This window comes from Anas acuta, chromosome Z (genome assembly GCF_963932015.1).
Source record: "Anas acuta chromosome Z, bAnaAcu1.1, whole genome shotgun sequence".
Taxonomy (NCBI): domain Eukaryota; kingdom Metazoa; phylum Chordata; class Aves; order Anseriformes; family Anatidae; genus Anas; species Anas acuta.
This window is the reverse complement of record NC_089017.1, coordinates 39,858,178-39,883,618: the sequence shown is the minus strand read 5'-3', so window position 1 is coordinate 39,883,618 and position 25,441 is coordinate 39,858,178. Positions and strand designations below refer to the sequence as shown.

The following is a 25,441-nucleotide window of genomic DNA, read 5'->3' as shown; positions in this document are numbered from 1 at the left end:
GTGTAATGCAGAGACGTTATTCTAGTCTAAACTCCGGGCATTCCTTGGAGAAAACAGGTCACGTGCCCTGATTAGAATTCTCCCTTCTCTGCCGGTGCCCGGAGACTGGCAGCGTGCTGGGAAGAGGCATTTCCCAGGAGAGCGTTACCCTTGCATACATGCTAGCTTGCTGCCTTCTCTCACCATGGAAGACTATCAGCATCAGCTGCTGACAGTTATTGGGGGACTGATCTGTTTCTGTGCTCTGGTAAAATGCATCAGATTTATGAAATACGTTTTCCCACATACCTGGAGTGCTTTGCCTCAGGCTTTCTTTCCGTCGCTGGGAGAATGGGCAGGTAATGCAAACTTTCTTACCTTCTTCTTGTAGCTGAGTGATGAATTGTTACGTTACTAACTGGGAGAGGTTTTCCTTTCATTCTTGCCCTGTCCCTTCAGAACAGAACATGATTTCCACTAACTGAGTCTTGCTTCATTTCTTTTTTGTTGCCTTGTAGTAGCTTCAGGTTTATGAGCCTGAAGATTTTGCCTCCTTGGTGAGAAAAGAAAAATAAACTGTTAACAACTTGCACCCATGGTGTATAGATGTGAATTTTCTCCCCATTCCTACTTGTGATGTTTTTTTTCTCCACTGGAAATGCTTTATTTTTGATAGCATTGCCTATATCCTCAATTTCCTTCTAGTATCCTAGTATATAGCCTCCATTCTTCAAAGCAACTTGTCTTTGTTTCTTGTGACTTTGCTCCAGACAATTTTCTGTTTTTTTTTTTTTTTTTTTTTTTTTTTTTTTTTTTTTTTTTTCCAGAACTGATGACTTATCCTTAATGGTAGCATTAAGGACAAACCAAATCTACTTTTGCCTAAAAACTACAAAAGCTGCAACTTGGCAGTGCTTTTTTAAAAGACATTACATATTCTCATAAAAATAACAGAAATGTTTAATAAACACGTTCTTCCTACTGAACACTGATGTTTTTCTTAGTCTTGATAAATTACTGGTATGAGTATGAAGAAAGAATGAAAAGGTATTACAGTCTCTGAGTTCCTGGGCTACACATGTCACTGATGGTGGCCTCTTGGTAAGAGGTGACCCCAAAAGTGCTCTTGTGCTTTCTTTCTTGCCGCCATGCTAGCAACTTGATGTCACTGCATAGAGTATATGCTTAACAAGCACTTTCACAGTGGATTAAGAAGAGATTAAATCCACCCCTTTACTGAAGACCTGTCTAAACACCAAGTGCTTCTGAAATAATGCACAGGCATTGTGTTAATGCTAGTCAGGTACAGACCTCACTTGTGTGTGTGTGGTGAGGAGCACTGTCTGGAACCCTCTCTGTAAAATCCTGTTTCTGTTGAAGGCTGAGAGACTCTCATTTCCTTTGGTGGACCTTGCGTGCTCTGTCCTTCTACAAACACTAAGGTTTCTCAGCCTAGTAACGTTAATTAGACCTGACTGATTTGCTGCATCACATGGCACATGAGCTCCTGAGAACTGTGAGAATGAAAGTTGGAAGCTTCTTTTCCAGTGGGTGCTTGCTTTTTACCTGCAGGCTTACTAGGATGGTAAAAATCCACTGCCTCCTCACCTCTGTTCTTTGTGAAATAAGAAGGTAATAGCTCTTCTGTTGGCAGTGATCTCAGCTGTTCAAATTCACCTTGCACTCCCGGTTTCTTTTGCAATTTAGAAGTTCTTAATCCAAGTTTTTGTAGACACTGACCCATTTTTAATTTTGCTTTGAAAACTTATGAGGTGTATGTCAGAATTGCTTTAGTGCTTGCCTACTTTACTTATTTCTTTCTTGATAAGAAAGGTGATAAACTTTTTCTTTCTATAGTTCCTCTTTTTACTTGCTTGCATAATATTTAAAGATCAGGATGCTTTACAAAAGCCAAGGCTTGTTTACTTTCCCAGTGACACTAAATCCAAAGGTAAACAGTGAGTCAGAAAGCTCTGGGAGAAGAGTATTTTATAGATGGTGGTTAGGTTTTTCCTTGCAGACAGAGTTCTTGCATGAGAGAACTAGTATCTTCAGCCACTAGTATCAGCTTCAGCCACTAGTATCAGCTTCAGTCACTAGTTACTCCTTATCTTCTGCTGTACTGCCACAGACATACAAGCTAAAAAGCTGCAAAACAGAACACGTAAAAATGTGTGTACTCTACCATCTCATAGGAAATGGACTTGTTGCTGAGTGTTTCCTCATTGAATAATAGCTAGCTACTGCATATGTTACTCTGAGGAGGGATTTGCTCTGAAGACAAAAAATGCTAAGTGAAGTAACAAAAAGATGAAAAAGTCAAGTCACAAGGGATTAAGTGGGGGAGGGGTGAAGGGGGAGAGAATTGATTCTGTGCTTTGCTAGAAGTATTTTGGTAATGTTCAAGAAATGCAGAACAGTAAGTTTAACAAATTCAAGAAAGAAAAACCTACAGTAGAGCAACAAATATAATCCCTCTTCTTTTTACTTCCTCCAGTGGTCACAGGAGCAGGAGATGGGCTTGGAAAAGCGTATTCATTTGAGGTAAGATAGATTACACACACTTAATTTTATTTTAACAAAATGGCAATTGCTACCCTTTACCAGTCTCCACAAGTTACTAACAAAATTCTAGGATTCAAAGCCAGTGTGACAAACATAGTACTAATCCTTCCCCTCTGTATGTGCAGAATAACATTAATCAAGTTCTGCAAGGAAACTGGTGTTGCATTTCAGAGGAAAGTCATTCATGCCTTACTGGTCTCATCAGTCCAAAGAAATAAAATGGAAACACTGAATAATCCAAAAGATTTTGTGTAGTCTATCCAGAGTGGGAAGTCTCCTAGGTTATCCCTTTTTAATCCCAGGTTCACAGCTAATGTGCTTTTAGTCTTTCACTGAGGTTGTCCAGCATTAAAAATAAAAATAAAAAATGTATTTTGTTAGTTGCAAAGTTGCAAAGAAAAGTCTGAGAGTCATATCTGAAATAATAAAGGATAACTCTATGCAAATGAAAACGAACTACAAATTATGGAAAATATAATGAAATATATATGGTTTGATTAAGCATTGGTAGCTTCATGAGTCTGTAGGAGGAGGAAGGAGAGAGCCACAATCAGCTCTGCACTGTTGTGCAGCCTCTACATTTCACTTCACTGATATCACACATAACTGGTGACAAGGCAACCTTGAAGTTGAAATATCCAGAAGTTACTGTCTTCAGAGCTGAGACAACAGGGTGAAAATTAGCAGCCTTTAATATGTGAGAGCTTAGATTAGATGTGCTGCCTTCTGATGTGATACATTATATAAAAAAAATCTTTCATGGGAAAACACATTTGCCTTTGATTTAGTAGGTTGGATTTTTCAAAGCCAGCTTTCATAAGCATATGCGTTATTTACTTTAATCACCTGATTTTGATTACTGGGGGTGGCAATACAATAAGTACTTTTGAAAGGGTGTTGAATGTAGGAAGCACAAAGATACCAGGTGTTGTGTATATATCTATGTATAGTTTAATATTTGTAGTTTAATATCTGTCATAGTTGTGATAAAGATCACATGCTCTCCTGTGGAAGTGAAGGGAAAATGCTACCTTCTGTCTATTGACTGAGCTGCTGTAATGCTGAGCAAATGGCAAGGGTCTGCAGATGCAGCTTACTGAACTAACCCCGTATGGGAGCACCTGGTGATATTTCAACCATGTGAAGTTTGCAGGCACCTGAGAGTGTCTAGATCGGATTCTCTGTTTTTGTTCTGCCTTCTTCGTGTCATATGGGTTATACAACAGTAAATCCCATTTAAAAGGCCATTCACGGCATGCGAATCATGAGAAAGTATAAAATAACTACTGTCTTTTCTTGAAAAAACAGTTCTTGGCTGGAACTGGCAAGATTTTGTGGAACATTTGTTCATTATTTTTGGCTTTTGTGTGATGACTGAAAGCCATCTTGATCCTCGCTGAGACGTACCTTCCTCCCCAGGTGGTCTCTTTGATTGAAGCTGTGGTCAGCTACTGCGCTGTGGGGCAGATCCCAAGCCCACACCACATGAGCTCATAGTTTGGCACGTCATCTCGCTGGCTGAGGTCAAAGCACACGCTTGTGTGTGGCTTGTGGATAAATAAACCCAAACCTGCTGTTTTAATGTCTCTGTGCCTTTGGAGTTCCTGGCTCAGCGCTGCTGTCTGCTGATCTGATGTCGGAGTACAAAGTTCTCTGATGTTCTGCTGGAACAGGTCCCGCTGGTATCGTGGGCCGATGGAGAGGCAACACACATCTTGTCTGTGGGCCCCGGGGCCACAGCGTCTCTTCCTCTGAGTTTGTGCTGCAGCAACAAGTGATGAATTTCCTTGAGACGTGGGCTGATAACAAGTTACAAACTAATATAGGGGCTCAGGCTCCTGTGGTACAGGCAGCTGAGGAGAGCAGTCTTCACGTTTTGGAAGACTAGTGTGATGTGGCTTTCTCTGCTCAGTGTTTCCTGTGGAAACTTGAGTTGGTGCTCGTGAGTACAGCCTAGGAGATAGAGGTTCAGGCAATGATTACAGTATTTACTGGGTCAGAACCCTTGTTTCCAAGGTTTATAGACAGATACAGGCCTCTGCAAAATCCATTAAGCTCAAGAGCTGTCTGGATCTGTGTGAGCAGCCAGGCAGCTGTGAGGTCTCAGAATACTGCTTTGTTAATGCCAGGACACAGATTTTTCAGAGCAAATTATTGTCCCTTTTAGGTTCCTAAGCTTGTGTTGGCAGGCAGGCACACCTTGAGCTTATCCTCTCCTGCATGAAATTCCAGGCTTCTGAGAAGGCTCTGACTGTACTTCTGACATGTCAGGGTGATTTTGAAGGACTGGCCTTTGTGAACATACGGACCCCATCCCTTAAACTAACTACTGTGATGTCAAAGAGCTGGCTTTTGGATCTAGTTTGCTATAATTTTTCCAAAAGCCAGGTTTCTGTCTCAGGCTGTCATGTCTGAGAGATCCTTGACATCTCCACTCACTTGTTAGCACTTCAGGTACTGGTACAGGCTTGTTAGCTCTGTTTTCCTGATGTAACAGCAACAGAAGTGCTTTAGGATCTCCTCCTGGCTTAGCACCTCAAATATCCTGTTTGTATAGCCAAGGCCATTCCATATTCTGACATTTACAGTTTTACCTCTGCACACTTATTTTATGGCAGAACACAAGAAGGGTTTGGGGGACTGATGTGGTCACCTTTTACTTTTTTTTTTTTTTTTTTTTTTTTTTTGTGGTAATTATTAATATTTAATAACATGTTTATAAATCTAAAGGTATCTAAATCAATGTTTTAGCACACCACTTCAACCCAGGCCATTCTATGGTTCTATGATTTTGAGAAAGGCCTTGCATTCATTTATTAATGCAGCCTTTTTTGAAATCTCAAACCTTTGTCCTATTTCCTGAAATCCTATGCAATATTACCAACAGTATAATAAAAGCTAAATATGATGTGAGTTTTTCTGTTCCAGTTGAATATGCAGTCTAATTTCTCAAGTCGATCCTGGATTTATTCCTTGAAATACTGCTGATCCAGTTGTGTTGTACAGGTGCAGAACTAGCGGAAAGCTTTCAGAATCATCTGCCCTGTCTCGGCCTGCTGGACCAAAATGGGTTGAAGGATTTGAATCATAGGGATCCTTCAGGCCTGATTCCTAAGCAAGGGAAGAAAATAGGTGTGGTCCTGGGGAAGAGAGAAAATCTTTTAAGATTAGTAGAAAGTTATGGTAGGTGTGCACAGAATTATTATGAAGGATTTAAAATTATTATGTCTAATGATCCGTGTAGAGTATAACCAATCTGTCAGTATAGCTGCAGATACAGTTTGAATCTAAAACACTGTCGTGCCTCGCACGAAGCTTTATTGTCTGAAAATTTCATTTGCTGGAAGATTTACTTCAGACTGTAGCTGCAAAAACGTGCTGGAAAATACAGGGTGACTTCACGTGAATTAGTGTGGGTTTAAGCTTTTTAACAGTGTTTTTGTGCGATTCCAGAACGCAGATCCCACCAGATCTCCCTTTAACATTAATCCCACTTCCAAAGGCTGAGATACCACACGTCTGTGGCTGCAGGCTGCAATACTGCTCCCGCATGTCGGCAGCCTCAGGGGCCCGGGAGCATTTCGTCCCTTTGCCACTGGGAGTCAGAGTTTCCTCACCCAGCAGGTCTGCGTGGTGCGGCGCCGGGAAGATGCTTCGCGCTAAGGAAGTCTGCGCTAGAAGTTACTTTTCGTTTGCAATGTGGCTGTGTTAAAACTGCCGTGGGTGGCCAAGAAATTCCTCTTTTTTTTTTCTTTTTTTTTTTTTTTTCTTTTTCCTAAATACAATTCATTTTGTTTGCCTCGGGGGTGTTTTTGAATCACGTATGGTCATTAAAATGTCCCATGAAACTGATTTCTGAAGAGAATGTGTGCTTTCTATGTGGGTCAGGGGGCAAAAATAAAAGACTAGGCAGGTGTGCAAACATTTTTGTCTTGAGAAATGGCTGCCACAACCTTTTGCTTCTGGTTAGTCTGGTATACAAAAGCAGAGGTGAGTCCTCTCACCTGCCAGTTTGTGATTTTGTTTGCCACAAGTATATATGCTTTTGGCTAAAATACAACAGTCTTAGCAGTGGGTATCATTATTTATTTATTTATTTATTTATTTATTTATTTATTTATTTATTTATTTATTAGGAGGGATTTTTCCTCCAAACAAAGCACAGAGAGATATAGCTGAGATGACATTGAGAAGCCCAGTGAGACAGCTTTAATTTTATTTTATGTATGACATGTCTGTTATTTGGTCTTGAATCTAAATGCTCAAAAAATCAAAACAATCCCCACCCAAACACCCCCAAGTGACAGGTAGGAATAAGTGACCACAGAAGCAGGGACCATGTCTCCGTTGCTTTCAAGTGGATAGGAAACAGCTTGAGCAAAGCTCATGTGGACAAAGGGAAATTCGCCAGTGCAAAGACAATTAACGTTCTCTTCCTGAGTACCTCAAATAGAGCCCTTAAAATAAGCTTTCGAAACTCCAGAGTGTCTGAGCCTCTGCATGTCTCCTTGGAGCACAGGACAATTATGTGAGAGGGTCTCCGAAAGCTCAGGATTGTGCGTGGTCTTTGTGCTGAAAATGCAAATGGTTGTGGCTTATACATTTAATAGACAGTCTGCCCCTCGTACTCTCAATGTAGTGAATTTTTAAACAAAGGTCCTTATTCCTTAACATTCTTTTCATTGTTTCAGAAGAGCTCAGTAGGACAATCTGCTTCCCTCAAATAGGTTTAAGGAGAGTGCATTGCAGGGAGTCAGCGACAGAAATGAATGGGTCTTCAGTGTGTGGGCTTTGCCAGTTCGTTTCTTGGTCTAAGCAAACATGGTACTTTCAGATGAAGTTGGCTTTATCTTTTGTGCTGACTGATTTAACTCTCTTCTCCTTGCTCCCATGGCTATTTTTTTTTTTTTTCTGGTTTCAGCTCTATCTTTCGTTTCTTTGTGCACACAACTCTCTTCAACTGATGCTTGTTAATACTTTAGTTTTACAAGCTGAGGGCATATTTTTCTCTCAGGTTCTGCCTAGAACTCTTTAGCTGATGGGAATGGGAGGCCTAGGGAAAATGGGAGAATACCCTTCTCTATTTGTTCTGCACATGGTAAGACCAAACTGACTATGGACTACTGTGTTATGTGCTGTTCACAGCTGTAAACTTCAACTCTTGCCAATATCTTTGTGGAAGTACCTTTGTGTGACTGTATTTTCAATTTTTATGCATGGACTTACTGGACTTTTTCACTTTTGCTTGTTTGTTTGTTTGTTTTTTAAGTTTGTATCTAATGAAAGAAACAAAATTTATCCATCTGTCCTGTGTGAGATTTTATTTCTATTAAGTACATATGAATAAATCCATATCCCTGCAAACTCTTGATTCTTCAGTTCAATGTGCTCAGTGCACTTCCTCAAGATTAAAAGCAAAATGTGAGGGTCAAAGATAGTGTCATCAACATATTTGTTTTCTAATGTTTTTCTGGGAAATATCATGTTGTCTTCATTCCCTGTGAATATTCAGTCACTTGAAACAGGCTAGGGTTGTTTATTTTTTTTTGGTATGTATTGAGTTTTCATTACTGTCCAGTGTGTTTTTCTCATAATGGTCCAAGATAATACAGGAGACTATTAGTATCCAAATCACAGACTATTAGAATCCAAATTAATGTTTGACCTGTTTTCAGTATCCGTTGCTTAACATTGGGCAGGTGATAAGTGACTGAAAACAATTAAGTAAATCTGTAATTTTTTTTTGTTGTAAAACTAGAAAAAATATCTTCTAAAAAAAATCTTGTCAATATTGACAAGTCTGAAAAGTCTGACAACTTTTATATTCTCCTCTTGCAGCTGGCAAAACGTGGATTAAATGTGGTTATGATAAGCAGAACTCTTGAAAAACTGCAGAGAGTAGCTGCTGATATCGGTAAGCGTTCATCTCAAACTTACTTTCCTGTTTAGTAGGCTGGCTTGGCAGGAACCTGGAGGTCTGTTTCCCTGGTACTGCATCTACTATGAGTGGGCCCCTGGTATTGCTACAGACTGAGCCCCAAGTATTGATGCAATATAACAGATACTTTGTTTGATGTCACTTTGTTTTTTGAACCCTTCCAGTCATGGACTACGTTAAATGTACATGCTCTAATTCAAACATTGCAATGGATTAGACACATTAAAAAACAAACAAACAAACAAAAAACCACGACTGTAGGTTCTGTACTGGCTTAAAACCTTTATTCACCTGAGTTTAAATTCTATAAGTACAGGCAAAGCAGATGTAGTGCTAGACTTGTCTGAATCATCTATGAACCAGTTTTTGCTCAGGAAAGATTGCCTGTAGACTAGTTCTTGGAATACAGTGAAGGAGGAGCAGAAATGAAATCATTGTAGCTGTTGTCTTTTTTTTTTTTCCTTTTAAGATTTACAAGTTCCATTTGGCTTTTGATAATGCAGTTAAATAGTTCATCTTTAGAATTAATGTTCCCTTTCTTTCCTGCAAAGTGGATAAGCCATTTGCCCTGGGGAATGGCTTGTTTAAATACATTAAGATTGACAGTTAGGATTTCTATAGGAGTCAAGTGAGTTTATATCCTCCATTAACTTTAGAGATTGTGTTAATCAGGGTTATTTTTCCCACAGTCTCTTCTTCTATACATGGCTTCCATCCACCGTGCTCCTTGATTTGCAGGCTCCTGTGCTAAGCATGTGTCACTTGGAGGTTTACAGCCCTGCCTTTAGGCAGGCGGGGCACCTGGCTGCAGCAGCACATCAGGTTTGGGGCGCTCATCTGCCGAGCATGCAGTGCATCTCCTAGGGAAGCTTCGGGAGCTCCTCCTACTGAAGCAAGGGATTGATTGGGCTTCTAATTCTAATTGGGCTTCTAATTTATTTGTCCATTATCCCCCTGTCTGCCTTCCTGGCAAGGCTGCGCAGTGCTGAACCCTGCAGCAGCACCCAGCCAAAGACCTACCCTGTCCTGGAAGGCACCAGTGTGGCAGCCCACCCTGTGCCAGTGGGCACCACAAAGTTTTGTTTTCCATAAAGTTTGCTGAAATTAGTGGCAGCTCTCCGTGAGATCTTTCCATTGTTTTCAGTGGGTTTTGGCTCATGCCCAGAGTGACTCATGTCTTATTGTGTCAGGCTGGAAATGGGTGCGTAACAACTAGTAGATGTCACAAACAAAAGGAAGAAGAGGAAGATATGGTGATGACAAGCAGAGAGCATCTGATCTAATGCATGGATAAAAAAAAAATAATCAGCAGGGAGCTCTGGATGTGTACTTAGGTTAAAGCTTTGGAATGGCTCCTCTGATTTCAATTTTCAGACTCAGGCTTTACTGTAATTAAACTAAACAGTTATTGGAAAGGAAGAAGAGTTAAATTTACTGTGATTTTATGTAAGTAAGTAAACAATACAAACCAAAAATGAAGCAGAAACTTAACAGAATGCTTTTACTGTTTTCTAAATTCTATAACTCTCACTGGCTTTTTTTTTTTTTTTTTTTTTTCCCGAGCATCTTAAATAAGCAGAGTCTTACTTCAAGCAGTTATCTCTACCCTGAACTAACATGCAAGGAGATTAAGGCACAGAGAGATAGAGACACAAAAATTATCTCAGGCTACGTAAATATGTCGTAGGACTGTGCACATTGCTCATGTTTCCTTTTGCTTAACAGCGAGACTGTGTATCTTTTTCCGATGAGTTGGACACAGTAACTAGACGACTTGACTCGCTTCTCAACCTGATGACATTATTTGCGTAATTGTACTGTAGAATTCCATTCAGACACTGAATAATATAAACGAAAGGATGTTAACAAGGGTAATTCCAGAGGTCTCACTAGCTGGCTTTCAAACAGCCCTGTGGATTGTAGGGATGTCTGAGAGCAGCTCTCAGAAATGGAGCTTGCAGCAGACAGAAATCCACAAGCAGAAAAACCATTCTGCACTGGAACCAAAAGCCAGATTTCCACCTCAGTGTACCGGATGGCTTTTCCAGAACATGAGATAAAAGATAAAAAGTAAGTCTTGTGAGTGCAGATGGAGATATCCACTGCACCAGGTATACTGCTTATTTAATATGTTTACTGTTGTGGTTGTAAAGCCATTGACCAGGAGATTAGATATGATGGAATGCTATTGGATGTACTCCTTCTTATTTGTCTTCTTACACTTCCTAAGCAAGCTGTACAAAGAGAGCTAGATCCTGATAGAGAAGTTATAACCCTAGAATTGGTTTATAAGACCAGGGCCTGTACTTGTTCAGCTGTTAAATCACGCCAAACAACAACTACAAAAAGACACCTCTGTAACACATTAATATATTAGCCACAAAAAGATATCTATCTATCTATCTATCTATCTATCTATCTATCTATCTATACATGTAGATATACATATATATATATATTTATATATATGAAGAAACAAGTTTGCATTTAAAGAAAGAAAGTGCTTGATCCTCAGAATGCAGTTGGAAGTACAGCTACATCATCTTAGACTACTGAACATACAGGTCATGAATTTGGATTTAGTGATTAGGTGAGTAGTTTATCAGAGTTTCCCTGCAGAAATCACATCCGCTGCTGTAGAATAAAGCAGCAAATACAAAAATCACTCCACTGAATGGCCAAGAACCAAATGTGTCTCACTCCCACTAAGTCTGGTAAAGGTACTAGCTGTGTCTAGCTGTCCCCAGTACTACACTGTGTCCTTCACTTCTCCTTCCAGAGCTGGCTCCAATAGCTAAGCAGGTAATAAGCTGAGATCACTGAGGGTTTTTATTAGCAAAAAAAAACAAAACTCCCTTGGCACATCCTTCCTTTTCCATTAAAGGTGGTTCAGCATACGTGTTTTGTCTTGCTGATCACTTGGGTTAAAGCGTGACTGCTTAAGGCTGATTTCCCAATGCACACTACTACTGCTACATAACAGAGCACCTCAGGGCCTTGACCAATATTTCTGATTGCTCTACTGACTAATAGTAATTCCCAAGGCTTTTTTTCTTTGTTGCTCACTGAGTTCATGTTCTCTTGTATCTTCTATCATCTATTGCAGTTCTATTTTTATCTTCATTCTCTTTGTTTCTTCTCTGTTTTCCTTTTATTTTTGAAACTGAGGTTTATTATATTTCTGAGGAGATACATTTCTTTAAAAGACAATCAAAATGTAGCCAGAAATGTAGCCAGAGCTTGAAATTTATAATTTTACAGAACTTTTAATATTTCTCCTGTCATATTTTTTTAGCTTCTTTTTGTTGTTTAATTAACATCTTGTTTTGCTCTTCTCTCTGCAAATTTCTGCTGAACATGAAGCCTGAATGCTTCTATTGCATGTTCAGATTTTGTAATAGCACTTCAAATGTGTCTCCTATTGCTACACAGATCAATTCTTGTGTAACTCAGATATTCATTTTGCTACCTCAGGTTTCCTGAAGATTTCCTGAAGATCTTCCTAACTCTCCAAACAGAAAGGGAGAGTTTCTGGCAGCCTTCATGTTCTAACCAACTTCATGCTTCTGCCAGATTTATTCTCTTCTTAGTAAATTTCAAGAGGCAGCATGTTATCCTATCTGATAAGTAGGATTCCCAAATGGTCTGAGGTCAGAAGGAGTTAGATGATGTTTAGTTAGTTTAATGATACATTTTGTAACACATCAGATGAAACAATACAGCTCAGGTTTTTAATTTTCTTTTTTTTTTTTTTCTCTTTTCTCTCTCTCTCTCTTTTTTTTTTTTTTTTTTTTTTTTTTTTTTTTTTTTTTTTTTTTATAAGGGAATAACCTATTCCGATGTTTAAAAACCTAGGTTCTTTGCTTCTGGCACATTTAGGACTTTGAAAAAGAGTTGGAGTAGTTTTGGTCTTCAAAGACGAATGTAAATCTTTGTCACAGAGAGGGAGAGACAGAAGATACTTGGAAAATATTTTTCGTCTTTCTCCTATATAGACTTGTTATCATTTTCTAAAGAGCTATCCCTGGATAATTCATTTATGAGCATGATAGATTTATTTTATTTATTTATTTTATATATATATATGTGCTGCTTTATTCTTAAATGAGACAGAGTAAAGCCATCTGGAGTACTTTGTTTGTTGGCTGCGAGTGCTGGTTGCAGCAGCGCATTTGTGTGCAGACAAGGGGATGCAGAGAAAGGCCAAATGGTTTGTTTGATCCTAATTTTTATGCTGCTGTAGTTTTGGCTGCCCTTCTTGTTGCCCGCAAGAAAGATGGCCACAGCATCACTACACTTCTGAAGACCATCTTGTTTTGTTTATAGAGCTCTTCAATCATCAGGTCACCGTAGGTGTCTTCTCCAGCTGTTGCTCTGTTCTTTCTCTTCACTCCGTTTACACTCACAATGTCCTTATTCTTTGTAGCTGCACTGTTCCCCCAGTTTGGGTCTGCTAGGGGGTCATTTGCCACTATAGTTGCTTTTATAGGTTGAAGGTTCAAAGGGTGTTTCATCCTTTTCATGCACACAACTGCAGCTTGGAAAGAAGGCAAGAGAAAGGGCACTGCGTCCTCCTTGCCCCTGTCATGGAGACAGATGTCCTTGAAAATCACACAGAAGACGCAGCCCGCTTTTCACATCTGGAGTCGGAGCATCTGCTGTTTCCTCAGACTGATTCTGTTGCTTTGGTAGTGTGAGGTGTTTGAGACTTGCAGTACATTGAGGGGCAAGGAGGGATCAGCCTGGGAATGGCATCCCTTTAATCCATCCTCTAAAGCAAGCCCAGTGTGGCTGCAAACTGGCTTGCGGGACTCAAAGCCCAAACAGGCTTCCTGCCAGGCTTGCTGGCCCAAGGTGTTCTGAGGCCTTTTCCTAAATCTGAACAGACACAGAGAGGTGAGGCACGACTTGAGAGTAAAAATCGGTGAGCAATTCCTATTCAAAGCAGCGCTCTCTGTTGCCTATATGACAAAACAAAGCTCCAAGCAAGTTCGGGCAGTTTCCCAAACAAGACTCAAAGCAGATTTTCTGCCATCCATGTGCACCTGAATTCCTCCTGGTGCTTGAAGTGAGTCTGCAACCCGATCATCTATTGACGTTTCCAAGATTCACTTGTCACTTTTTTCAGCAAACTTCATCTGGATTTCAGGTTGCCCATAAAACTTGAAAGCAGGTTTAGTAGCAAGAATTTACAATGTGAACAACTAGTTAGAAAAGACCTTACTGGGCCCCTTTGAAGGAGAACCTTGCCTTTAAAAATGAGTAAATAAGAGCCTCTACCTCTTTTCCTCATGAAACTTCGTTGAAAATATGGACAGTAATAAATCAACTGCTGAGAAAAATGGTAATGTACAGCTGGGCTCCACTCCTGCATAGCAATGATACTGGAAAAATCATACACATTTCCCTTTCCCTTCTGTGTAAATTGACCTTGCAAAATTTAAGCTCCAACTTCCTTTAAATGTCTTTTAGTTCAGCAACATCCTAAGATTCAGTCCACAAAGGTGCAAAAGTAGAAACAGGAGAGGAATTGGGAGAAAAAGATGCAGAAAATATGGCATCACAACAAGTCCTGTTCTCCCCTCCTCCTACAAGACAAAAATGAGTGTTGCTTGTTAAAATGTTCATCTCATATATGAAAACACTTTAAAACAATTCTGCAAAACTGTGCTTATGTCAAGGATCTGGCACCCACATTCACTTGTCTAATGTATGCTGACAGTGTTCTTTTATAAATATTATGACAACCAGGGGAAGAAGTTCTATATTGTTTATTTCCTCCCCACCATCCCGCCTTTTTTTTTCTCTTGCTGAAGGACTAAATGCTGTTTAGATTTTGTGAGGGAATTTCCATTGATTTCAGGGCATAAATTCATCCTATTTCCCAGGATATTTCCCCAAAAACAACAGTAACCAGTGAGAGTGTTTTGCTTGTGTTGCAATTCTTTTAAAAACCAGAAAGTTGAAAAAAAAATCTAATTTTACAGTGGGCATTATTAAATGATATATCTCATTATCGCTCTTATTAATGAATTACAGTTCTCCCTCTCTCTGGGTAAATGCAAAGGAATGTTCTTTTTTTTTTTTCTTCTTAATTTCAGAGCAGGCCACAGGTCAAAAGGTGAAGGTTATACAAGCTGATTTCACTAAAAATTCAGTATACGAGAACATTGAAAAAGGTCTGCAAGGCTTGGAAATTGGTGTTTTGGGTGAGTCACTAAGGTCTGTTAATTAAAGAGTGTTTTATGGCTGCAGTGCATTAAGCAAAGAATTGTATAAATGATGTGTGTCATAACAACTTGTTGGCCAACATGTGAAACCAAGCACACAACTGCCTAACGCATTTAGCATTAATTATCTCCAACAAGTTTTAAAAGTGAATTAAGATTCTCCAAGCATTTCCCATTTCTCTGTATAGTGGCTTCTTTTACTGTGAAACCTTTTCTGCCACTTCATGAGCAACATCCAGCTTGTGGGGTGACTGCTTCCCTCTTTGGCCTCAAGGAATCCATTTTCTCTATGGGTTGTTTTACAGCTGTGTGCAATTCTCATATTCAATCTGAAACAAGCCTGTGGCTAATGCTAATTGGTATGATCCACATAGAAAAAAAAAAGAAATATATATATATAGGTTAACAAAATTATCCTTTTAGTAGTGAAACAAACAAACAGAACAACAACAGAAGAAACAAACAACCCCCCTAAACTGTACAGCAGATTGTTTTTTTGTTCCCTGTAGTCTATACCAACCAGTGCTGATGACTTCATTAAGAGTAAGACTTGATGCTTGCTGAACGAACACTGATGAAGCAGCATTTCTGTTCATGTACAGCTTAAAAACTCAGTCTTGAGGAGAAGCCATTTGTTTAACTATCTGAACTGCACACTTTATCCAGATGTGGTTCTTATCATTATGTTTCCTTTGATTAGTTAACAATGTTGGAATGCTTCATAATCCTCTCCCGTGCCGTTTCCTTAATGCACCAGACGTAGACGAGGTAGGATTACTCCATGGTTTTCTATTTCCAATATAACAATTATGCACCGTAATTCTTCTTAACAAGGGACAGATTCTGTCCCTACTACAATCAGTGAATATTTAAGTGTTCAGTTGTGTGGGAAAACTACTAGGCCTGATGGAGCATCTCCTGATGTGTTTTTAACGTTCAGAAAAGCTTGCACAAGAAAAAGAATGGTATAGTTTAACTAAATTGCTGCAGACACTAGCAATATAAGAGCTGGCCTGGCCACAGCAGAGATCAGCAGCCTCTCTGTCTCACTGCTCTCACGTAGTGTCATGGGGGCCAGCCAGAGCATTCCTGTTATTAGTATAAAAAATTATTTCTTTGAGACACTGTTGATTTGATCTGTGGGAAAATAAAAAATAAACCTTGCTTAAACATGGTTTACTTTGGGGGGAGGGATTTATTTACACACTTAGAATAGTTTGACGGAATTGTGGACTTGATTCTTTGCCTTATTGTTGTTTACCCGTACAGTATTAACCACGAAATAAACAGCTTCCAAGTGTATTTCTTGCTAAACCTTGCCCCAGGATCCATTCAGTCAAATTGTCAACAACTGCTACAAACCAGAGATCCCCAAGCTGTCTCTTCCCGCAGTGTCACAGCGATGTGATGGCACCTCTGCTGCTGCTACAGCTTGTGTTTGTCTGCTGGTTGTGGGATGATACCTCTACACGGCAGTGCTTATGCTGTGTAGATGGCTTGTTAAAATGGTGCTATTTCTGCCAATGGGAGCCTGGCATCTTTGTAATTTGGGTGTCCTTTGGTATGCATCTAGCTAGGTTTGCTGGTACAGCCACTGCTGGGACACCACGATCCCAGGTATTGCCATGTCCAAAGACTTGTCTGCTTGTCTGGGCAAAACAGAATGCACTTAATCAAAGGGATGCAAGGCAGATTTGGATGTCATGATTAGTAAAAATAAATAAACAAATAAATAAATTCACTCCTCACCTGCCTTTGGGTATCTTACATAATAGGCATAGTGAAAAGCCAAGGCAACCCTGCTTTGTAAGGAACTTGGAATTGCTAGCTTTGCTATCTAGATAAGCCACACACTCTCTGACGTTATCTATAAACTTTATGTTTTCTTGTTTCCTGTAGAACCTTGTCAACTGCAACATTATTTCTGCTACAAAGGTATGTGCCACACACATGGCAAGTCTGTAACTTATTTCATTAGAAAAAAATTAGTCCCACAGAAGAGTGACTGATTAATTTTCCTGATTAATTTCATTCAGTTTATCCAGAGAGGTATTTTTTTTTCGGCTGTAAAGTCAGCAATATTTTAAGGACCCTTTTGGATTCTACTGCCTACAAAATATTTTGATCAGTTGATTGGGAATGTTTTAACACTGTTTCTTGGTTGACGCACATCATTAAAATGTAGCTGAAACATTTTGTAAAAACATGATAATTTTGGTAAAGAGAAGATTTGTTTCAAAACCAACATCTACAAGGCAGGAAGGTTTATAGTACTGTACTTTTTGTACTGTACATGAGTTTTTGACAGACAAAAAACATTTTTCTATCAATGTAGGAGAGAAACTTCAGGAGTTGACTCCCAATTCAGGATTGTTACCTCTTGGAGTTAATTTTGGTTGGCTACTTCCCTTACAAGAACAGTTAATATTTCATGCTTTGAAATTCCTATTGCTCTACTGTTTGCAAGCAGCATGTTAACATGAACAAGAGCAGAGCAAGAGCTTTGTAGTTCATCTCAACCTTGGCAAATATCTTTCTAAACATGACATGAAAATTATCAACAGATGTTCCCCTTTCTTTGACTAGTAAACTTTACCTCCCAGATTTGTAGTGCTGCTTGATGACTTCAGATAATAGATCATGTAATATCAATCAGTTTAAACAAATTATTTTATAAACTAGTTTGGTGGACTTTCCACTCCTAAGTTTTATTCCATTTATTTGGTGAAAGAAGATTGCAGTATCTGAATATTGAGTATATATGCCTCACAAACCCAGCCAAAAGTTTTGTACCTTTGCAGTCTGTATCCAAGGTGTCCTCCACTTACCACTTCAAGCCTTATACATGCCACAAAATCAATATCTTCCACTTCCCCAAGGCTTGGTGATACAGCTACAACCTTAGTGTTACAACCACTTGGTGATTCCATTCCCTTAGTGTTCCAACCACTCCCTTTTCACTTCTTCACAAAAATTCACCTTCCACCAAAACACAAAGAAGAAATCATGCTCCTCACCACTGTTGCTCATGGCTTGGTCCCAATCATGATTAATTTCACACCCACTGCCTTATCCCTGACTTGACTGCTGGTAGGGTGCTGCTCGTCTCTTCTTGCAGTAGGATGCCTGAGCTCCAGATACTCCTGTATCCCACAGATATCAGCAGGATTTTCAGCACTGAGAAAAGGCAGGAACTTTTCCTGTGTTTTCCACTTTAATTGGAAATTCTTCTTCACTCAATTTAATGTGACCCATGCTGTCACCCTTTCTGAAAATGAAGCTCGCAAAACCAGCCCTGCTTCTACAGTCCTGTTGTGCATGACGACACTACTGGGGAAAAAAAAAAGTGAATCAACAAGGACTGAATTAAGTTGCATCATTCAAGAACTGAACTAAATGATATCTTTCATTTTCTTTTTGTTATAGCCCTTGACAAGTTAGGTCACAGTCTTATCCTGTGAAGATTCATACATCACGTATGTTTATAAAGAATCAATAGTATGAGTATGAATTCCCTAGGGAGTTAGGCTTAATATCAAGAATAATCTTCAAATTAACAGGCAGCAGGTAATTTCTTACCTAAAAATGGACTTAATTGCACTTCAAAAATTGAAAGAATTATTCTAACTCTTGTTAAAATTGAAATGCATGTTTAAATAATTATAATCAAAAATGGTCCTAGAGCTTTTCTGGTAGGAGGAGAGGAGAGGAGAGGAGAGGAGAGGAGAGGAGAGGAGAGGAGAGGAGAGGAGAGGAGAGGAGAGGAGAGGAGAGGAGAGGAGAGGAGAGGAGAGGAGAGGAGAGGAGAGGAGAGGAGAGGAGAGGAGAGGAGAGGAGAGGAGAGGAGAGGAGAGGAGAGGAGAGGAGAGGAGAGGAGAGGAGAGGAGAGGAGAGGAGAGGAGAGGAGAGGAGAGGAGAGGAGAGGAGAGGAGAGGAGAGGAGAGGAGAGGAGAGGAGAGGAGAGGAGAGGAGAGGAGAGGAGAGGAGAGGAGAGGAGAGGAGAGGAGAGGAGAGGAGAGGAGAGGAGAGGAGAGGAGAGGAGAGGAGAGGAGAGGAGAGGAGAGGAGAGGAGAGGAGAGGAGAGGAGAGGAGAGGAGAGGAGAGGAGAGGAGAGGAGAGGAGAGGAGAGGAGAGGAGAGGAGAGGAGAGGAGAGGAGAGGAGAGGAGAGGAGAGGAGAGGAGAGGAGAGGAGAGGAGAGGAGAGGAGAGGAGAGGAGAGGAGAGGAGAGGAGAGGAGAGGAGAGGAGAGGAGAGGAGAGGAGATTTTCATGATTTTCTGCTATTTCTAATCCAGGTAGAGAGAGAAGCAAAAAATCAAAAAAAAAGTATGGGGTTTACTTTTTCCTTACAGTTATGATTCAATACCGAAGACTTATAAAATTCAGATACTGTTAAAAAACTGTAGATAAGCATAAAGTTTTCATTGCCTAAGAGACTAACCTTTGAAATTTTTGACAGTTCAACTGATTGACAGTCCATTAGCTTTTCAAAAATATTTTCCAAAACTTTGAATGTTCCACATTTTAGCTGTTTGAACTGTACATGAATGTCTGAGGCTTAAGCAAATAGGAAACTGTGAATAAAACAAGATGAATGAAAAAACGTAATTGGAATGAGGGAGATTTATTATAATTCTTAACATACTTGTCTTACAGATGACACAAATAATTTTGAAACAAATGGAACCAAGGTAATTTTTTTTTTTTTTCAGAACTTTCACTTTGTTTTAGTTGCTGCCTCCACTTTATGCAGTGTTAGTTGTGTTTTTTCATTATCAACTTCTGCACTTTATGGTATGACAATCAGTAAGATTTACTTCTGGTGCTGTTAGTTCTGTGCGAATGAATGACAGGAAGTGCTACAAGTTTTCAGTCAATTGTAGAATGAGACAGAGAATATAAAATTTTGGTCTGTTTGTAGCAAAAACATGCAGGTGTTGCAGAAATAAAATGGCATGTGATGAGTCTAATTAGGCAAGCAACTATATTTGAATATATTGTCATATTTTTCCAGAAGAGGTAGCCATGCTTGGAATATTACTTTTAAAGCCCTGGAAATACCTGTATTTCCTCCAAGAGGTTAATTCCGCTCTGTAATCCCTTTTGTCCTTTTAACAAAATGTGATTGTAGACACATCCTTAAACCAGAAGTTAATGTTTTAAAATGAAATTTCTAGAAAACATTAACTACTACATTTTAGAGGACAGTACATGCTTTTTGTTTTGGCAACAAAATAAGCTCTCACTGTTTAATTGTTTTGTTTTGTTTTGTTTTTCCTGGTTGTTTTGGAATAAATTGGTTTTAGTGATTTTTTTACAGGGAGTTGTGAATAGGGAAACTAAAACAACAGATGCATGGAACAGGAAAAAGAATGTGCTGGCTAATGAGCAAAGGGGACCTACCAATTACTTAGGAGCATAAAATCTTTCCTCTGATGGCAAATTTTGCTCTGTTAGATGTACAATAGCATATAAAACATTCCCATGGTTCTGACTGCACTAGGCATTTAAGTTTCACTTATGCCATTATTCTTAGCTGCATTAGACTTAATTGCACCTAAAAAAAATAATAATAACAAAAAAAAAAAAAAGGGTCTTTTGAGAGTGTAGTCTGCAGTATTAGAGAGAGCTCTGCCTTTTGGGGGAAAATGGTGAATTCCACTTATGCAGATTTTTACTCTAATGCTGTATGTAACTATTTAAATTCAATTTCAGACAGAAGGGTCTTATTCTAAATCTGTCCTCTGGTCTGGGTACTTTTCCCTGTCCATTATACACAATGTACTCAGCTTCTAAGGTAAGTCTTTCATATTGCTTTATGAAGAACTCTTCTTCAAGTGTTTCCCCAAAAATTTATATCAGCAATACAGGGCTGGGTTTTCAGTTGACATAAATGTATTGTTCCACTGAAATAAGGGAGTGATGTGAATTAGCACTAGCTGAGAACCAAGAGTAGGTATGCAAATGAAATCCAGCTGAAGGTATGTCTCATCTTAGGCACATTTTTGCTGTTAATTAAATTGTGTTATACCAGTGCTCACAGTCTGTCCTCACTGAGGGAAGTGGTGACTTTTACTGGACTAGCTTAGCTAGCTTGCTTGAAACTGTAGATACATAGCAGTGTTAGATTTTGCTTATGGAGTCAAGAATAAAAACCCTAGTAGCTGGCTGGTGAGTTTCCTCACTTCCTAGATTTCACTTTAAAATACTACTTTGAGTTGAAACCCCAGACCTTATCAGAGTGAAAAGTTCCTGATTTTCACTGAAACTCCAAAAAATGATCTACTCAGATCAGGTTTATTTCAAATGAAAAATTCTAACAATATTTGCTTGAACATAGCTGAAGTTCAGCTTGGTAAGAAAAGCTAGTTTTTCTTGGTAAGAAATTCTAGTTTTCCATTTCCTCTTTCTCATTTTAACATAAGTTTCTCATTACTCTAAACTTGAACTACATTCAAGCCAGTCAATTTTTGTTCCTTAGAAAAATTTAGTTAATATTATTTCTAAGTGATATGGTATATTGCTTGTTCTATTTGGACTTTTTTTTTTTTTTTTGAGTATTTGCTACCTTTATTTCTGAGTACTTTTTAAATTGACTAATTCTGTCAGTGCCCTGAAAGGAAGCTATTTTACTTGTCAGCATATTGTTGTATCATGCAATATCATGAAGCTATTAGTGTTTAAATTGCAAGGCCTCAGCCTCAGCCTGAGGAAACAGCCTCAGTTTTTCTGCTTAATATAGCTTTTATACTTGTAATTACAAAGGAGGGATTCAATGTTGTCAAGTTTCAGAATATTTCTAAAATCAATCCTTATATAAGAAAGTCATCTTATACAATATAAGTTAGTATATGTGTAATCTTCGTAATGTGAAGAAAAATTTAGAAAGATAAACCCTGAAGGCTGAAGCTGAAAATAGACAAAAAAAACAAACAAACTGCTCAAATATTATTTTGCAAATTATATTTATAGGCTATGATCATAGGTATACCTTGAAGGCATGAGTTGTATTTCACTCCCATTTTTACTGCAAGAAAAACTGCCTTGTAAACCTTGGAGTAGGAGGGTAGATATCAGCCAGAGATGACAGCCACATGCAAGAGAGCTAATATTATAGGACTCAGGTATTTTTATCTCTTGCATTTTCATAAATATGACAAATATTTCAATCCGGTCTGCAGTAGTACTTACCTGTTTGATGTCTGGCTTGGGCCCATGCCATACTCTATCTTCCCTCATGCAGGTAGTCAGTCTATTTGCTAATCTATAGCTAATGTGGAACAGCAAAATATGTGTCTTGAAAAGATAATTTCTAGGTTTTTCAACACTCTCTGTGCTTGGTTGCACGATTCTTGTTCATTTTTTGTTAAGGACTCTGTATGAACATATTTGCAGGAGTATGTGAAAGTGCATAGTTTCCTATGCTAATGTTATTTCATTTTATTTTATTCTAGGCTTTTATATGCACTTTCTCCAAAGCACTACAAGCAGAGTACAGGGCAAAGGGAATTATCATACAGGTGGTACTATATCTCGCCACACTTGTCTTCGTTTCAACTACTTTTTCAAAAATTGTCTGGGGTGCCTAAACTTGTGTCTTGCAGGCTTTCTTGGTGAAGTGCTGAGTGACCCTATCAAAGCTTTATCTTCTCTCTATATGCAGCTATAAACATTTTTCCTTATTTCAGTACAGTGCCTTTATGCATTCCATATAGTTCCTTAATCCATAGGAACTATTTGTCCAATGCAGTGAAATTCCTCAATGTAAATGGCCTTATGTGAATATTCGATGACATTGCACTGCTATTATGTTTCTTATTTTAGGTAGTGGCTCCTTATGGTGTTTCTACTCCAATGACCATGCACCAAAAACCTGGTCTTATTACAAAGACGGCAGAAGAGTTTGTTAGTGAATCTCTGGATTATGTTACTTTTGGAGATGAGATTTTTGGATGTTTGGCCCATGAAATACTGGTAATTGAATTTGACAGTTTGTAAATGGGTCCCCAAAACTGATTCAAGGCTGTCTGGACTCAGTAGGTTCTTCTGACTGATTCTGGAATCCTCAAAGTTGGATTTCCTTAGGATAACATGCTAATAAAATAAATATGTATGTATGGCAGCTGTTAATGATGAGCATAAAAGTACAGGGAAGAGAACAGATCTACTGATAACTGGGAGGAATGAGCATTTCTCTCTAAGAGAAACATTCATACTAAAAGTATAAAGGAAAAGTTTTTGCATTTAATGTTTTCTATGACCTTTCTAAACACTTGGTTAATTTCTTTCAAGAGGTGTCTGTAACCCATTGTCTTCCTATTGTTTTTGTTTGATTATTCTAAAGGCCTGTGTCCTGCGGCTGATTCCGTTATGGGTATTCCACAGTGACCACCTTCAAGAAGCAGTCCTGCATCTGTTCACCAGTTATCTGAAGAAACGGTGGAGGAAGCCCTGATATCATTTTTTTTTTTTTTTTTTTTTTTTTTTAAGATGTGCAATGGAAAACCCCAACAGGATACATTTTACTGTGGCTCTGTGTGTGAATGTGGAAGGAATCAAATCAGTTGGAGGCATAACTCCACCCAAATCACCAATCCAGTGATCAGTGACTGGATCCAATGTATCTATTAAGCAAAATAATTACTGTCCCTTTCCAGCAATTTCTGGCCTTTAGATAGGTTCTAAGAAATGCTGCTGCTATTTTGATATAAGCTTGGTGGCCACAGATATTTATGCTTATTTGTTGTTCACAAATAAAACAATAATTTGCTTTATTCCCAAATTTATTCAGAATGTGTTTTGATGTTTTCAGGGAATGTTTTGTGCCTTTGGTTTCTTCTGAAAAGACAAGGAAATTTTTAGGAGGGAGGGGAAAAAAAAAAAAAAAAAAGAAAAAAGGAGAAACTTTCTAGATATAAAGTAGACACCGGAACTTTGGAAATCTGCAGTCATATAAAATGTGCTTCTGAACAGAGGCTATGAATGACTTAGTCCTCTGCAACATCTGATATGGGCTGCAAATGCAGAAGCATAGGCAAAAAGACAGGCAGTAATTCTACGTTCCTGGATGGATCCAGAAGGCAAATCTTTTGATTGCAAATACCTACTCATTCAGATGTACTTCTGTTTGTAATAAATCAGGAGTTTTTATGCATCTTCTCATTTTGAAGGTTTATTTTACTTCTGCTTTCCAAGGAACTTTTCCCCTAAACCTGCATTTAGATAGCAAAGGCTTTGCTAATAAAAATAAGTATATTTTGGTGTTTGATCAAATTATGAGGATGAGTCTTCGTAATCTTTGACAAACAGGGTGGAGAGGAATCACTAAATGTATCCTACTGGGTCCAGAAATTTCTGTATGCTGCATTCAGCCTAGTAACAAATCTAGGCAACACCACATAGACTTATGATACAATATCATATGGTCCTAACTTTCTGCACGTGCCTCCTATGATTGTTGCTGTAATTTTCACAAAGAATGACTAAGGATTACACTGAAATATTTGAACTAAGATAATGAAAATAATGATATATAAAATGATAAATACTTTTCCTGCAGTACAAACAGATTTGATCATAAAAAATCACCTTCTTCAAACGGGTGAAGGAAAGGGGGACCCTTGCCAAGTCTTTCCATTGAGTTCAATTAAACTTCTCATATATTTGTGTTCTTTCATGTAAAAATTGAGAATGAAAGGAGAAGGTCACTTGCAGACCAGTCCTAAACACAGCATTAAAAAAGACATGTTTATCCCCTAAAATTGTGAAATTTTAATATATTGCAAATATTCTATATTTTTGCTGTTGTTGTTTTGAAACTTTGAAAATAACATGTTAAATGCTTTTTCTATGGCCCCCAAATAAAAGAAAACAAAGCATTTGAGATATTTAAGATATATATAAGATTATATAAGATAAAATGTTTAAGATATTTAAGAGGATAAGCTCCAATTTGTACATAATGACATGAATCTAGAGTTCAGTACTTTAATGAAGACAGAAGTAAATGTATATCTTGATAAAACTATGTCAGTGTCAACATTATCATCTTGAGATGAGATTTTGAATGAGCTTTTTGACTGTGCTGCAAATGAAATCCTGTCTTTGAGCCAGACTCTTGAAGGACAGTAGAAAATGTGTCAAGATGGGGGAGCACTGTAATGTCATGGTAGCAATGTGTGCCTGGGAGGTCATCCCTGTTAGAAACCTTTATTTATAGTTCCCCTGAGACAAAATACCTGCAGTTATATCTGCAGGAGATAAAGCTTAATAAATGTCATCTCTAAATATCATGTTCCAAGAAGATGTTTTGCCTAATAGTTTTAATGGTCTGTAAGTGGAAGCTTTAGCTTCTACTTTCTGCATGTGGAAGTGTATATATCAAGATTGTTTTGCTGGTTTTTAAGACAGGAGTGAAAGAGACATTCCTTTTGGTATTGTTAATCATCATTAGAAATAAAAGCAGAGGACAAAGTTTTTAAAAAAACAGTTCTGTGGTTCAGGAGTAAGAGTTTCACTGATTCTTAGAGTATGAAATTAATTCAGCCTTTTCAAAATGTTTTTTACTTTATTTCTCATAGGTTGTGTCTAGTCTTAAAATGACAATATTCTGTTCTTTGGAAAAGGAAGTAATTTCTTTCTATGATAGTAGAATTATTATTATTATTATTTTTGAAAACACCTTTTGTGTTTTATGTCCACTGTATCTCATACCCTTTTTTAATTAAACA

General features: G+C 38.4%; 1 protein-coding gene across 3 annotated transcripts; it reads left to right on the top strand.

Moving 5' to 3' along the window:
- Nucleotides 1-55: 55 nt before the first annotated feature.
- Nucleotides 56-24,791, top strand: HSD17B3 (hydroxysteroid 17-beta dehydrogenase 3). 3 transcript variants are annotated; one of them, XM_068666680.1, is made up of 12 exons: nucleotides 195-2,151; nucleotides 2,477-2,523; nucleotides 7,559-7,642; nucleotides 8,383-8,458; nucleotides 14,584-14,691; nucleotides 15,413-15,480; nucleotides 16,612-16,647; nucleotides 19,368-19,402; nucleotides 20,427-20,508; nucleotides 22,166-22,231; nucleotides 22,536-22,685; nucleotides 23,056-24,791. In XM_068666680.1, exons 3-12 carry the CDS (start codon nucleotides 7,583-7,585, stop codon nucleotides 23,164-23,166), a joined length of 792 nt encoding a protein of 263 aa, XP_068522781.1. In that variant the 5' UTR covers nucleotides 195-2,151; nucleotides 2,477-2,523; nucleotides 7,559-7,582; the 3' UTR covers nucleotides 23,167-24,791. The 3 variants fall into 3 exon arrangements, with proteins under 3 accessions (XP_068522780.1, XP_068522781.1, XP_068522782.1); XM_068666681.1 differs by having other exon boundaries at nucleotides 254-338; XM_068666679.1 differs by lacking the exon at nucleotides 7,559-7,642 and having other exon boundaries at nucleotides 56-338.
- The last annotated feature ends 650 nt before the right edge of the window (nucleotides 24,792-25,441 follow it).

Excerpts from the sequence above, each read along its gene's own strand:
- HSD17B3 (XM_068666679.1), top strand. The coding sequence starts at position 185 with ATGGAAGACTATCAGCATCAGCTGCTGACAGTTATTGGGGGACTGATC. Across the intron at positions 14,692-15,412 it reads CTTGGAAATTGGTGTTTTGG|TTAACAATGTTGGAATGCTT; the intron begins GTGAGTCACTAA and ends TCCTTTGATTAG. Across the intron at positions 19,403-20,426 it reads TTGAAACAAATGGAACCAAG|ACAGAAGGGTCTTATTCTAA; the intron begins GTAATTTTTTTT and ends ATTCAATTTCAG.